Genomic DNA, 16,133 nt, shown 5'->3' with positions numbered 1-16,133 from the left:
TTTAGGGATAGAATGGCGGGTGTTAAGGGAACAAAGGCTACTTGATCATTTCATGAAGTTCATGCTGATGTACAGATGTGATAAATGGACTGTGACAGAGAAAGAAAACACATAGGGGATGAAGTTAAGAATGAGATCTATTTGACTGTAGAATAATTTTTCAAGAGCAGGGCCAGAATGCAGTATGGGCACAATGCATTTAGGTCAAACCACTAGCAATTCCCTATGTACAAAAAAGGAATGATCATGCATTGGCACCAAGATGGACAAGGTAAACCCAATAGGTTTTTCTATATATAACATCTAGGAGACTGTGGTGGGTATAAGAAGTAACTGAGAGATCAAATTAGAGAGACAGAAATTAAAAAGCTCCTGGAGTGAGCAATTGAGTGGCCTAGTACAAATGACAATGTGCACAAAGGACACCAAAGAGGAGGCAGGAGAGAATCATCATCACAGTCCTAATGAGTATAATGATAACCAAGTAACACTTCAGAGGGAGATGACAAGGCCACAGAATGTGTATGGAAATCGAACTTAAGTACAGGGGAGTGGACTGAGCAAAGCCAGAATGCCTTCTGCTGACTATTAAAACAATGGGCCAAATTTGCTGCATAATATAATAATGAATCGTAATTATTTGCACATATTCTTCTAACAGAACTACACCTCTACCCCGATATAACGTGACCCGATATAACACGGTAAAGCAGTGCGGGGCTGTGCACTCCGGTGGATCAAAGCAAGTTCGCTATAAGGCGGTTTCACCTATAAGGTGGTAAGATTTTTTGGCTCCTGCGGACAGCATTATATCGAGGTAAAGGTGTATCTCACAGAGCTCCACAAAAGGTGGGGCAGGCATGACAGTGACCCCCTATCGCGGGTGCCAGTCAATTGCCTGCAATAGAGTTGAAAGCAGCGATGTGATTTGGCTCCATGACGGTAATAACAGGCTCAAGAAACAGTAAACCCCAAGCAAGCCTGACAAGAATCCCCCCCGTCTTCCCCTCTCCCGCTTCTCTCCCACCCCGCACGGTGCGGCACCTTGAAGCGTATGCAGTGCTAATGCGGGCTCGCGGGGCCCCCGCCTGCTGCACAGAGGGACTAAGGAGCCGGGGTGAGGGAAAAGCTGGAGGAATCCTCTTCCATGCAATCCCACCACGTCATTTTGTTGGGAGGCAAACACGTGGTGCAGGGAGACCTTATAAATCTCCCTCTCCCTGCAAGAGCGTGATGTTATCTGCTGGCAAAGTTTCCCTCTTCGCAAGGAAAGCAACGGGGCTCAGCGAGGGAGGGAGGCAGGCAGGAGGAGAAAGAGAGAGAGAGACTAACGGGGCTGCAGATAAAGTAAAGCAGGAGCTACGCGTTTCGGGCCGGGGGAAGCCCTGCGGATCGGGCCGTGCGTGGCAAGCACTGAAACCAAGCAAGAGGGGAGAGGTGCCCCCGAGGGAGAAAGGGGCAAAGCACCTTTTGAACGCCCGGGCTCGCGACCCACAGGAGGCTGCAGCAGCAGCAACAGCGCCGGCTTGTTGACTGTGGCTTGGGTTGGCTTTTTTTTTGGAGGAAGAGGAGGGCGCCGGGAAAGCTGCACCGCAAGAGAGGGGGGCTGGTCGGTGCATGCAGCCCGGTGTGCCGGCGGCAGGATCAGCACCGGAGGAAGGAGCGAAGAGCAGAGCTCACCCGCGCACCCCCTGTGCACCCAGCCCCGGGGCGTCCCGGGCTCTCCCCTCGCGCACACACACGCACGTGGGCGCCCTCTCGCCTGCGGGGCGGCTCGCTCTGCTCGCAGTTGTGTGTGTTGTTGCAGCTCCGCAGCGCGGGGCCAGCTGCTCAGCGCGCGCCGCCAGCCAGCCCGCCCCTGACATCGCCCCTCTCCCGTCCCGTCCCGTCCCGTGCGTGGCGCTGGAGGAGCCCAGAGCAGAAGCCCGGAGCTGAGCGCCCGGCTGCCACCCGCTCGCCCTCCGGCTTCAGTCGCGCTGCTCACTGGCCAGCTCCGGCTCGCTAGGGAAACTCCTTTCGTGCCTCGCGCCGCGGTGGGGGCTGGTTGAAATACCCCCTGAGTTTGTTCAGTTTGGAGGCTGATGCAGAGGTAGCGACCTGCTTTCTTTGCAGCTCGCCTGTATAACCCGGGGGCGTTTTCATTTGCACCCCCGTTGCCTTTTCCTGGCAACCCGGTTGCATTTCCAATCGCAGCTGCTTCCCCTCCTTTGCACCCCTCTCGTCCCCTTCTTTTTCAAGTCACTCTTTTTGGGACACTGGGTTTAAACCCGAAAATGCACTGCTATCTCCTGAGCGTGGTGCTCACCCTGGATCTGGCCACGGTGGCGCTCAGCCTGTCTACCTGCAGCACCCTAGACATGGATCAGTTTATGCGCAAGAGGATCGAGGCGATCCGAGGGCAGATCCTGAGCAAGCTGAAGCTCACCAGCCCTCCCGAAGAGTACCCCGAGCCCGAGGAGGTACCTCCGGAGGTCATCTCCATCTACAACAGCACCAGGGACCTGCTGCAGGAGAAAGCCAACCACAGAGCCGCCACTTGCGAAAGGGAGAGGAGCGATGAGGAGTATTATGCCAAAGAGGTTTACAAAATAGACATGCTGCCTGTTTTCCCCGAAAGTAAGTCCTGTGTGTGTGTGTGTGTGATTTCACCCCCAAGCCTTGGCAGTGCCCAGTGCCTTGAAATACCTGCCCCATGTATCGTAACCCCCCCCCCCCTTATCTGTTAATTTAACTCCTTCTTAGTTCGTTTTTCATACTTGTTGGAGGGGGGAAAGGGGTCGGTTGCTTGCAGATCTGCTGTGTTTGATCTCCTCTCACCCTCTCCCTCAAACTCATCACAGAAGTCACCGTGTGTCCCCCTGGGATCTGGGCGACACACTCTCTCTCTCTCTCTCAAACGACCCTATCTCTTTCCACGGCTGTTCTTTCCCTCGACTTGCCTCAGTCTATCCCTGCTAAAAAAGGTATAAAAAAGAATCACAGGCTTCTCCCCCCCCCCAACTCCCCAATCTGCAGAACATCATTCTCAAGATCTCTACTTAAATTGGTACCCTAACAGAGGACAACTGCAGAGACCTCTCCCTTCTGTTTTCAGTTTAATAGCCTCTGTTCCAATGAATGGTGCCTTTAATTTTAGGTACAAAGAAGTTCTCCCTTCTGTTTAGTGTCAGGTTCCTGGAACCCCTCTCATTTTTCTGCCCTTTGCTATTTTTTTTTTTGAATGACACTGATGATACACATCTCATTCTGAACAATAAAAGGGAAAAATGTTCTGTGCTGATATCTCATCAGATCCCACCTATAATGAATACAAATCATCATAACATGCCTCTTTGTTTTGGTGGTGGCAGTTGGTGTGCAGAAAAGCATAAAACTCCTTTAAAAAAAAAGTAAAAGCTAGCTGCTCATGCCAAGGAAGGTTAAATACCAGAGAGAGAGAAAAAAAAACGTCACCATCAGGATATCCAAAACTCCAGTGCCTAATCTTTTCATTTCCCTCCCTGTTCCCCCACCCTCCACTTGATGCCCTATATATTTGCTGTCTGTTTTTGAAAAGTACATACCTCTTGCTTAAATAGATAATGTAGCCATCTTGGTAACATTATCCAAGAGTTTCTAATTGCATTTTCTTTTATTTATTTTTAGTTTAACAAGTTGTAGCTTTAGGGCTTGCTGTGTCTTGCATGTGATAGTCCCATGATGCCAGTCAAAGTGTCTGAACCCCTCTTTTTGCAGCTGCCTTTTTCTTCTTTTACTGTTAAATGACACCATCAGGTACAGGACACCCTTGCAGTCAAAGCCATTTTATTATTGTAATTACAATAACAGCTAGGATAAATATACTCCACCCTTGTTACCCTCGGTGAAGGAAGATTTTTTTTATGTATATTGGTGCCAAGTGGGTATAGGCAAAAGGTTTAATGTAATTTGTAGCAATAACATTCAGACAGAACGTAGAAATCATGGCAATTTTCCTTCAAAACACACACCCACACCCTCATTGCCACGCCACCCTTGCTGGTATTTTGGTCAGAATTTTGTTTTGAGACCCAACACCTCATGCCCTGAGCCTGGTAGCAAGTATTTATTCACAAAGGCCATAGAAAATAGTAGCAACTACTTGATATATGGGTATGAACTTGTAATAGAGGGTTTTTGAAGGCATTGATCCTGACTACAGATTTGCCTCCTTTTCCACCCAAAGAAAATCACACGAAGAGCTACTACTATAAAATCCAGCCGTATACTTGTCAGAACATTAAAATATCTGAAGTGTGTGACATCAAAGTTGACAAAAGAGGGTCTATTTTTAAAATATTGTCAAAAGCCAGAGCGGTACTAAAGTATCAGCAGGGGTTTTGGCAGCGTAAAGAAGACTTCAGGTATCTACCAACAGAGTGCATCAGAAGTTTGGGATCAGAAGGCCATTTAGCAACAGATCCAATACTACTGTGCAAGTGCCGTGGCTAACATCATAGTAAGTAGGTTAACTGTTTTTCCACTGCTCTTTAGTTATACTGGATTGAGTGAACCTTTCCAAAAAAGACAGAAAGGAAGGAATTGCTCCACCATATTTTAAACAAACAAATTGAAAGTGCAGGATTGGCTGCTATATACACTTTCTCCTAGACTTCACTGAATAATTTTCATAACTCTGCAGTTCCTGATCCCGCGGGACAGTGATGAGGAAGGAGAAGGAGATCAATATGAATGCATTGAAGGTCAAAAGCTGCTGAGATGAAGGCATGGGAAAGATCAGTGGTTGAGTTTTTAACCACAAAGTTGTTAGCGTTCAGTAACTGACTACAGCCCAAGTATTACAAATATGCTCTAATTATACTCATAGTCAGCTATATATCACTGCAGATTGCTGATAGGTCTTTGTGAGGCATTTTATACAGTTCAGACTAAATATTTTTAGCAATGAGGAGATGTAAAAGGAAAACTATAAGAGATATTGTATATACCCTAAGGCATATTTTGTCTTAAATATTATCCTTGGCCAACTGTACTATATAAATACAGTAAATATGAATAGAACTGGCGAGATGCCAATCTCCTGGGATGAATTTTAGTCAAGAAGGTATTTATGGGATATAAATAATACTGTGTCAACATTTAAAGAAGGGATCTGATTAGTTTTGAATTTATTCATATTAATCTTTTCACATGCTGTTAGTTTAAGGCTCAAAGTAAAGTTATGCTAAGGTTTACTGATAGTTTGCACTGAGGGAATAAGGGGGCATCTGGCGTCTGCTTGACAGTCCATTTGAGGTTAAAGACACTTGTAGTCAGAATATATGTGGAAATTCAGAGAGTCAAAGAATAATAGACCCATGTAGACAATAGATTGCAAAATTAGTGTCATGAAAATAATATCAAGAAGCTTTGGAAACTCAAAAAGCAGTTGAGCTTTGGTTTGTGCAGGTATCCCTATGTATCTTATTTTGGGTTAGGTAATAAAAGTCCAAACAGTCAGTAATTGAGTTGTTTTACAGAGCTTGAATGTGAAATCTAAAGACAGTAGATGATAGAATGCTTGAAAACTCTATGTCTAGAAACAATTATCTTTTGAGTTCCAAAGTCCTGGTTTTATTAAAATGGGGTCATATTAGAAGATAATTTTGTCTCTGTGATAAAATTGCTGACTAGACAGGTTCTGATATTTAAATTGAATGTTTATTTCAACTTAGTGATGGCAAACATTGCATTGTTAATCTGCAGATATGTAATATCAGTACAGTTACAGATTGCAAATAGTAATATCTGGGACATTTATTATACATACATATAATTAACAAGGCATGTTTTCAGGGACTTGGAAGGCTTATTTGTGGTAAACATATAAAGGCCCAATTCGGTATTCCTTATTCATCTAAAATTCCCATTACAGTCAGTGAGTCAGTAAAAACTGATGGATTGGGCCCTGTGAAAGTAAGTGATCACTTTGAGTATTCTATCATCTTTGGGGCTAAAAATATACAAAACCCTGAAAAATTATGATTTCTTTTCTTGATAGTTGTTTCACATTAATGTTATACTAATATTATACAGACCCCATTCCCCGCCATGAAGCCAAGCTCTTGCCTATACATCAATTTTATGGGAGTTATTGATATGTCTTATCTTTCAATGAACTCCATAGCATGAATATTGCATTACATAGACTGTCATTCTGCTGAATATTTGCCTAATGAAAAAGAAAAAACTATATAAACTGGCTGGGTACAAGGCCATGCTTCTGTTTTATGAACAAGGAGTTGATTTACCAGTGATTATATGCATGTGGACTTCTTGTCTTCAGAATAATTGAGTTACTAGTACAGCGGTGGCTACACTGTATGCCTCCCCTTCACTGATTGCATCATTACCAAATGTTAACAGCTACTGATGTGCAGCTCACGTGTGTTTCGCATTTAGCAGAGCCCAGAACGTAATCTTTCAGGATTTTCTATTTCGTTAAAAATATGGACGCATTCTCAAAAGGAGTATATTATTTTAAACCTCCCAACTGTGTTGACCCAGTGGCCTAGCTGTGGTGCTTAGCACCTCCCTGGAATTTGATTCCCCATAGTCTCTTGTAAGGAATTTGGAGTACTGGTGGAGGCTTCCAGTAGGGTAGAGGGAAGGTGGTGGGAATGATGCCATGTGGCTTACACATGAGTAGCATTCTTGAGTCCTCCTCTGCTCTTTAGAGCCAAGAAGTTGCTGATGGATTTTAAAAGGGGCACGATAATATTATGAACAATGGTATCATTTGTAATTATACATACTGAGTGGGGTAATCAAATGTCTTGCTTCACTGCATAAGCTGATCACCATAGGAGTCAGGAAGGAATCACTCCTCCCACATGTACCCTCATCATACAAATGGCAAAGTGCATTCTGGGTGTTTTTCCCTTTCTTCTGAACCATCAGGTATTGGCCACAGCCAATAGTAGAGTACCAGATTTGGGAGCTCAGTAATCTGATCTGGCATGGTAAATCCTGTTACTATGTGACTTGAGGAGAGGGAGACTAAAGAAAAGAAATATGGAAGGAACACCTTAGGCTCTTAGTGGGGTTCGGAAGACCATCCAGAACAACAACAACAACAAAAAACAACCCTAGGACCAAAATCCTGAATCCCTGTCTCAGTGCCTACTCAAACAAAACTCCCATTGACATCTGTCTTAAAGAGATACCATCATCTTGGAATCTAGTCAAGTTTTTAAAAAAGTAAATTTTCTGGTACTCCACTCAGCCCCTACTCCTCTGCCAGTTTGGTGTTTTACAGTCACAGGTGACAATTTTTAGATGTTTTTCTGTCTTCTGCTTCTGTGTGAAAGACCCACATAAATAAAGGAGGAAACTGACTGACTAAAGTGCCAACTCTGAAAATGACTGTGTAGATGGAACCCTATACCCACATGAAGTTCCTTTGGCTTCAGTCTATTATAGGATCAAGGCACAAATGGCTACAGAGGGAAGAGAGCAGAACTGAGTATTCTCAAAGTGCTGTCAAACACACAATGTAAATAAACTGAAAAAAACGAAGACAAACTATTTGCTTTCACTAACCTCTGTCAGTCCTAGTCATTTTAGGTGTCACTTGTAAGGACAATCGATAAAATATTTTCATAGGCTGATGTTATCACTTTAAATTTAGGACTCTTGCATGTATAAGAACTGAGCAAAAGCTAAACAAGGACGCTAGGATTTGTTCTTCAGTGAGGTCCCTATTCAGCAAGAAACACATGTACAGCTTTAAGGATGTGAATAGTCCTATTAACAATTAAAGCTTAAGTAGCTTGCTGAACTGGGACCTGATTTTGTGGGACATTAGCAGAGATATGAACAGAGTTTTGGAGCCATGCAGCTGAAATCCCTCACAGCGCTTAGAAAATGTATTGCTAAACATCAGGACCAGTAGCAGAGGCAAGACTTGAAAAGTCTTTTTCAGAAAAAAAAAAAAGTTCTCTGTTCATTATCTTTGTTATCCTGAAGAGTCCCTTCTCCTGTTGGACAGCATGTTTTCTTTGCTTATGCAAGTGTCTCTATGCTAGAAATGCTTCCACATTACAGATTAAGAGGAAACTCCCAGCACATCTTGACAAAACAAGTCATTAGTGAAGATGCACAAATGTTTCCATTCCCATTGTGAAACCATATGCTATACATTTAAACAGGCAGTTTTTAGCCTGGGAATTATATGTTCTCCAGGTATTATTTTAATTTAATAAGATGTTATGGATACTGAACAGATTTGTTTAGACTAAAAAGTTTGCTTCAGTCATTTGTACAGAGTATGTTTGCATCCTGCCTACAACCACAAACTGTTGTGTGTTTCTTTTTAAATCTATGATATCCACAAGTAGGTGCCTAACTGCAACATTACTATCAATTTGCTTCCTGGAATGGTCTGGCTAAAGCAGCTACGTTTCCTCTTGAAACAACTCCTCCAAAACCATCTACACCGTCCTTGCTGTTCTATAATAACTGAGGGAAAACCCAGCAGTGCAAAAATACAGCTGAATGGTGAAGAAGGGAGTAAAGGAGAGGGGGAAAGGGTTCAAAGGCCATAACTCTGCATAAGGGGTCAGGGAGCACATTCAACACCAGGCGTCATATCCCCCTTCCTCCCAATGTAAGCTGCAGGCTCTGTGTGAATGAATGAGTGAATGATGGTGCCCTCTAGTGGCTGGCAGAGAGGAAAAGGGACCTACTATTATAATTACTACAGGTTTCAGAGTAGCAGCCGTGTTAGTCTGTATCCGCAAAAATAACAGGAGTACTTGTGGCACCTTAGAGACTAACAAATTTATTAGAGCATAAGCTTTCGTGGGCTACAACCGAAGAAGTGGGTTGTAGCCCACGAAAGCTTATGCTCTAATAAATTTGTTAGTCTCTAAGGTGCCACAAGTACTCCTGTTATTTTTATAATTACTACAGGAGTTCTGCTTTAGCTCATATGACAGCGGGCTGGGCTTTTGGATCTGAACGACTAGGTGTATACCTCTAGGAGGTAATGGTTGAGTTTTTTTGTTACATACAGCAGGAGCTCTGCAAGTTGGTTCTGAAATGGAAAGCACGTTCTCTGTGCGATGGCCTCCAAACCCAGTGGAGTTCCAAGTGGAAATCTGCTTGGGCTTTCTCACTGCTTGTTGAAGTACAGTATTGACTTCCCCCAGGGGAAGAAACCTGTGGCTGTTGCGTGAGCCATATAATGTATCTGAGGAGAAGGATCTGGCAAGCAGTGCAGATGGACTCTCTCATACCCCAAGGCCCAGAGAGACACACCTGGATTTCCCTGTGGATTCCCATGCAGTGTGAAGTTTGCACCCTGAATGCCATCCTGTGGATACTATCCCATGTTCCCACCCTAGGGAAGAAAACCCTGTAGCAATCCTGTGAGTTTGAATTGGTGGGATTTTCAAAATATCTTTTCCCATCATGCACGTTTTCCTGCAGGAGGGGAAGGTATGCCCCTAGAAACAGAAATTTCCTAGGATTGTGGTTGCATGATGCACAGTGAGGTGCATTGAAACTATTCTGGATTTTCACTACAGACCTCATCTTACTCCTATTGAAGTCAATGGAAGTTTTGCCACCAGGCTGAGCTCTTTGGGGCAGGGTCTGTCTCTTTGCTCTGTGTTTGCAGAGCACTTAGCACAGTGGGTCCTGGTCCATGACTGGGCCTCCTAGTCAGTACTGCAGTACAAATAAATAACAATAATAGTTTTAATCTGGACAAGATTGCACCACATATCCAAATTCCCTAAGACCCAAAAGTCATTGAAATCAATAGGAATCGTTCCACTGACTTCAGTGAGCTTTGGATCAGGCCCAATATGTTATATTTTCCTTGTATTATAAAACTATTACTCATTTGTTTATAAATTCATTTGCTTTCCTTGCATGGAGAAGATATTGCTTTTCAGACAAAAATATAGGGCAGGCTGAGTGAAAATATTGACTAGTGCATTATATTTCAGCAAACACTGTAGCAAACAAAACAAAACGGGGGGGGGGGGAAAGGAGAGAGAAAGAAAATGTTGTGACTTTGACCTTGGCTCTGTTTGTTTGGCTCCTTCCCACCATATCTAACCCACACTACTCTGACAAATACTGCATCTGTCTTGACAGGCTAGTTCACAAATAACCATCCATTCATAACTCAGGGCTGTTGTAAGAATCCCTGTTTGTTGCTTAATCTGACGACTGTGAATTCGAACATTGGCTTTGAAAAAAGGACCCTGCAAAATGACCACAAGTCCAGTCTGACTTCGCAAAAACTAAGAGGGAGGTCTTGCTTGAAAGAGGATACTACGCTTTTTAAATATATATATATATATATTTAAGAGCATTAAAACATCTATTGTTGCCAAAGCCCAAATTGGAATGTTCTGGGAAAGATAATTTAATTTTAAACTGCTGGACTCATTTCAGTGATGGTAATTTCAACACTTCCTGGGGAAAGTCTATCAGTGATTATTATATGCACACGAAATGCAGCAGTAGATCTGTCATTCTTTCCATTTCAGTTCTTTACTCGTATAAATTCGTTATTTTTCCTCATTTGGCCGGTGTCAGTGTCTTGTGTTTTCACTGGCTGCATCTCATTCAAACCCCTGCCTTGAATTTTAAAAGGCAAGCTAAGTGCTGCTGAAGCTTCCTTTTCTTATTTGTTTTTGTTTACGTTCAGCCTTTGCAATTCAGTAGCTAGCTCAGCTAAAGCAGAGTGTTGGTTCAATCATAGAGATGATTGAGGAATCAAATATCTTTTTTTTTCCTTTAAAAAAAATTGGGAGTGAACTTTGTGAAGGTGAAAAACTGATAGCCCCGTGTCTTGTTGTTTGTTTGTACAGCTCCTGGCACAGTGGGCCCTGATCCTGCCATATGAGTGTTAAACAATAATAATGAGCCCAACATTCAGTGAGTAGATGCTGTTTTAAGCTCTCCAGCCTGCACATGTCTGCTAATGCATCCCAAACCTGACCTACAATAGCCCTTGTTATTTCAAAGCTTGGCTGCTCCTGAGCAGACACTGCCCAGTGTGCTGTACGGATTGGTGGTTTTGTGCTCTGGAAAAACAGGCACTAAGGACTAGCTGAAATTGCCAAGAGTTCTAATACGAAGAGTAATACATAGCAATTTTATAGCAGTTTAAGTCTTCAAAGTGTCATGTAAATATTAAGGCACAAATTTCCCCTCTTTAGGTACAGAGGAGTTGAAATATTGGCTAGAAGTGGCTGGCAAGCTTGGAATGGTGAGAGAAGGATCTAAGTCACCGCTGGTCATTAGAGAATATAGGAAGCTGCTTGTCCATTTTCAAACCCTACTTGCTCATAAGAATGAGGCAGACCAACAAATCTGAGAAACACTCCTGTGAGCATAGTGAACATAGCACCAGCTATTTCTCTTGGATCTTAATTGCAGACTTCCACGTTTATGAGGTTTTTCATACTGGAGTCAACTCCAGCTAACCCTGCGCAACCTCATATTTAATGAACATATAGTCAATTAAATCTTTAGCGACTAGGAGCTAGTTTCATTCCCACATGTGAAGGAGACAATTTGCACCCCTTGACCACATGTCGGCCGGAGCAGCTTCAACAGGAGGCATTCACCCTTGGGGAAAGAAAGGCAGCTATATTACTGCCATCCTTCATCAGGATGGGTACTTTTAAACTGGGGCTGCATAGGAGCTCTGCCAGTGGCTGTTGCCTAGGAGATGTGTTGGATCAGTGCATATCCTGGGTGCTCTGGTCCCACGCCCTCACCAGCTGATTCTGCCCAGTTTGTGAGCTGCTGTACTGGCTCCAGACTCCTAGCAGAGTAGAGGTATAGGTGGCTTGCACCATTGCTTCCCTTCCCTGAGCTCAAGTTCTCTGCGATGTGCTCTTTAGATACAGAGTAGCCGCATCTCAGCATTAAGATATGCAGAAAGATGCTTGCACATTTTCTTTGTCCCTCCTGTTGCATATTGATGTAATATAGAGCGACAGAATATTTCAACAAACAGCATTTAGAGCACTAGGTATGTCAGCCTGGGAATAAGTGCCACCTTTCTTGAAGAAATCCACTGATCTGGTGGTGTTACCAACCAAGAGGCTTATATTCAGGATCTACATTTTGGGTGGCTGGATATCTAAACTAGCAGTTAGATGTCTTTACAATGGACTTGTACCAAAACCCTGGGTCCGAGCTCTCTCAAAAGTTGAATCTGGATCCAAACATGGCAGGTTGGGTCCATCTTTATGTCTGGGAGTGTCAGTTGGAATTTTCACACACCCTTCCTTTCTTGTGAACAGAAGACCCTAAAAGAATGCAGAAAAAGAGATCTTTAAATAGATGGCCAAGTCACAACAAGTATCACATGTCTAAGGGAACATTACACCCTTCCAAATTGGGGTCCTGTCTTAATCCACTTTATTAGGAAAGTTCTCTTCCTCCTGGTGGTAGGGTATTTGTTATGGTAGGGCTGGAGAGAGTTCTGTCTAATCCACACTTACCACAAGACCAGCTGCACATGTGATGCAGCTAAGTCCCTGAACTTTCTGTTTCTACCTGACTGTTGAGAGTCTGTACTACTGGTTTAGGGCCTGATCCAAAGCCCACTGAAATCAGTGGGACTCTTTCCATTGACTACAAAGGGCTTTGCATCAGGTCTATGATGCTTTACCCTTGGTTTAAAAAAATGACCATATTTTCAAGGTATTTTTGGACATTTTTGTAATGTGGCTTCTTGCCTTTGATGAATTGCCATCCAAGATGTTCTTCTGTATAAGGCTTTGTAAAAAGCTTCAAAAATAAACTACATTGTAGCTTATTGGTAGCAGCATTTGATAGCAGATGTCATCTGGTAGCAGCATATGGCAACAATATGGCAAGAGCAGATGATTATAGAATACAAAGTATTAGGCATGAGTTTCTGTCCTGTACCTCTCAGATATTCCACTCCCCCCCCCTAAAAGAAATGACAATCTGACCATGAAGACCTTGCCAATAAAGATGCTGCAATACCTTACTATCATCCTCTCTAAAGCCACTTTTAGTCTAGAAGCTAAGGACTCCATATCTAAAAGTCTCTCTACAGACAACTGTAAAAATCAAACCTTAATACACATAGCAAGAAAGATTCTAAAGGCTGCAAATAAGAATCTGGTTACCCAGCAAGCAACCCAGAAAGAAAGGCCAGGGTTAAGCCAACAAGGTCCTTTTATGTTATCTGCAAAATCTTAAAGTCAGTCCTGAATAGAGCTGGAACCAGCAGAGCGACTGCTAAAAGCATAAGTTTTTGAGTCAACTAGCTGCAATGATATATGCTGAATTTACAAGCTGGAAAGCAAAGGAGTTTGGGAACAGGAACTGTGCTAATGGGATGGAAGTGAATGTGGTTTTATATAGTGCCTCTTGCTTGATGTGTCACAAAGTGATGAGTTAAATATTTGGAGGTACATTCTGATCTCAGTTACACAGATGAAACTTGGAGTAAATCCATTGAAACCAGTGAAGTTAATCCAGATTTTCACTGGAGTCGTGGAGATCGGAGTTTGTTGAGTGACTGATTCGGCAAATGGAGCAGTCAGGGTGGATGGGATTTTCAAAGGAGCCTAAGGGAATTAGCTATCTAGTTCCCATCAAATTGCAATGAGATTTGGTCCCTTAGGCCCCCTTTGTAAATAGCAGTCCCCTGTTCAGATGATAGATCGACAGAGGAACCTGCTTTACTAAGAGTTTATCCTGCTTTCTTAAAAACACAAACAAAATCAGTGAGAGCTCAGCAGCCTTCAGAGGAAAAAAGAAGGGGGCTTGGTATAACCTCTTGTCCAAAGGAAGCCCCCACTACTGCAATACTCCCCGTGCCTGATCAGGGTCAGCCTGGAGTATGTGCCCAAATACCCTGGAGTAGGAATTAAAGCCAAAGGGCCTGATTCTCATTTACTCCTTTACATTGTCAGAGTGGTGTGCAGGGGCCTTGGTGTACATGACAATCAGACCCACAATCTTCTACTTCAAAGGCTTGCTTACTAATGGAGCCATAATGCCTCCTGATTTGTGCAGGTGCCACTGAGAGGAGCAGAGACAAGAGATTCTGCTCAGAGCATACATTTCCAGATCTGGCTGCATTTTTAACTAATAACTAACTGATAACTTGACTGTGTGGTAGTTGGCGAGTGGCTGTGTGTTAACCTAGGATCCAGTAGGGTTAAATGCATTGACCTAGGTTTAGAGCCTAGCATATATCACAGTAATTATGAATTTATTGGGCTTATACTATTTTCCATGGGTAAAATATTGAAAAGTGTCCAAATGACTTAGGAGCCTAAATCCTGGTTTCAAAAGCGACTTAGGCACTTCAGAGCCTAAGTTCTGTTGGCTTATTATTAGTGGGTATCATTATGGAGGCTAATTTTGAAAATTTGGTTCATTAGCTCATCTTGCTCATCTGCCTGCCAATGTAACATTGTTCCTTACAGAACAGTTGCTAGTGCTGTGTCCAGTGTAATACTATATGGAAGGACCCAATGTTGGTATCCAAAACTGTTGTTAAAGAATAGATGTGATCAGAGACATGCTGCCCTCCAGTATATTTGCAGTACAGAATGAAAGATAAGTGTGGCAGGGTGAATCAAATTTGACTCCTGGTTATGGGCTCAGGGTGCAGTCTGGGAGCAGGGAAAACTTCCATTACCTCCAGTGGGACTTTGGTCTGTATAATGACTGCAGCATCAATTGCTACATAGTTTGAATTCTACAGGTTGGTTTCAAAATCCTGTAGTTAGGGTCTTATTCCTTTTTAATATCTATAGGTTTTCAGAGTATTGTTTATTGCTAGGATTTTCAAAGGTGCCTAAAAGAATGCCTTTAAGATCACAGGCCAGATTGGTTTCACCCCATTCACATTTATAGAACTTGCCAATGAAGGGCAGGTTTGGCCTGAGTCTCACATACTAACAGTGTAAAAAATATTTAACATTGGCTAAAAGTTGGAATTTAGTTTTGTTTCTAGTTACTACGTGTTGGTTCCTCCTCAGGTTTGACCTTAGGCCAAGTAATGCAGGTGACCACATAAGTCACATCCCTATACCTCACCCGGGCTGTACTGTGCTCATTCAGCAGCTTGCAGGCTGGCTCTGTATCTCCCAGTAGCCATTCTACCAGGGTGGAAAGAAACCCACACCCAGAATACTCTCCCCACTCACAGCTGCTTGGACATCACAAATAACCATAAGACCTGTGCTTCATGAATCCTAGCTGCATACTGGTCTGATCTGATCATTATTTGTTCATTATTTGACCTGAAGAAGAGCTCTGATGGACTCAAAAGCTTGTCTCTGTCCAATAAAACGTATTGCCTCACCTACCTTGTCTCTCTTGTATCTGGGGACCAACATGGCTACAACAACGCTACAAACATTTTTTTCACTGACAGATCAAATGGCTGCTTATTACACTAGCATTAAATAATAGACGAGTGCCTACTTGAAATTTTGTGGTTACTAAATTTGTACATGAAGGCATTAAACTTGAAAGGTCTGTTAGTCACAGCTTAGGGCCAGTTCATTCAGATACCTCACTCTGAAATTTTATAAAGAGTAATCTCACCACTCTAGGAGTTAATATCATTAGTATTACCCAGTAGTTTATTCTGAGGTTTCTTCCTGGTTGACAATGCAAAATCATTCTGTGCATTTCCAGTCCTAATTTGCAAGCATTGCTTTCACTTTAATGATTGATGTGAGACAGAAAAGACATCAGAATTCCAATTCAGTTAAAAACTTGCTATTTTTTCTGTCTCTGCCATTCATCTATTATCCATTAGCTGGAGTATCTTTATCTTAACTATTTTAAATTGTATTGGCTGAGATTAGAATCTGTGAATTTCCATTCGATTGCAATACAAATCAAAATGTCCAATTTTCTTTTTACTTTCTTTCCCCTCCCTTCTTTATTGCACTTTTTCTCTCTGTATATTTCCTGTTTTTTTTTTTTTTTTTTTTTTTGTCTCTAGAGCAAAAGGTTGGACTACCCAACCTGCTTTTCTTGAAAATGACTTGCTTTCATTTCCTTCTACAGCCAGGAAATAGTTTAGAAATTCTGTTCTCTGGGCCCCGGGCTAAGTGTCAGAAGCCAGCTTCAGGGCTTGC

General features: G+C 42.7%; 1 protein-coding gene across 1 annotated transcript in view; it reads left to right on the top strand.

Annotated features, from left to right (window-relative positions):
• The first annotated feature begins 2,033 nt into the window (after nucleotides 1-2,033).
• Nucleotides 2,034-16,133, top strand: part of TGFB2 (transforming growth factor beta 2) — a 72,412-nt gene continuing 58,312 nt past the window's right edge. The window contains exon 1 of the mRNA XM_065400991.1: nucleotides 2,034-2,616. Coding sequence (XP_065257063.1) covers nucleotides 2,274-2,616 — 343 coding nt within the window. The 5' untranslated portion in view covers nucleotides 2,034-2,273. The remainder of the gene's footprint in view (nucleotides 2,617-16,133) is intronic.

This window comes from Emys orbicularis, chromosome 3, assembly GCF_028017835.1.
Source record: "Emys orbicularis isolate rEmyOrb1 chromosome 3, rEmyOrb1.hap1, whole genome shotgun sequence".
Taxonomy (NCBI): domain Eukaryota; kingdom Metazoa; phylum Chordata; order Testudines; family Emydidae; genus Emys; species Emys orbicularis.
This window is presented reverse-complemented; position numbering and strand designations above follow the sequence as displayed.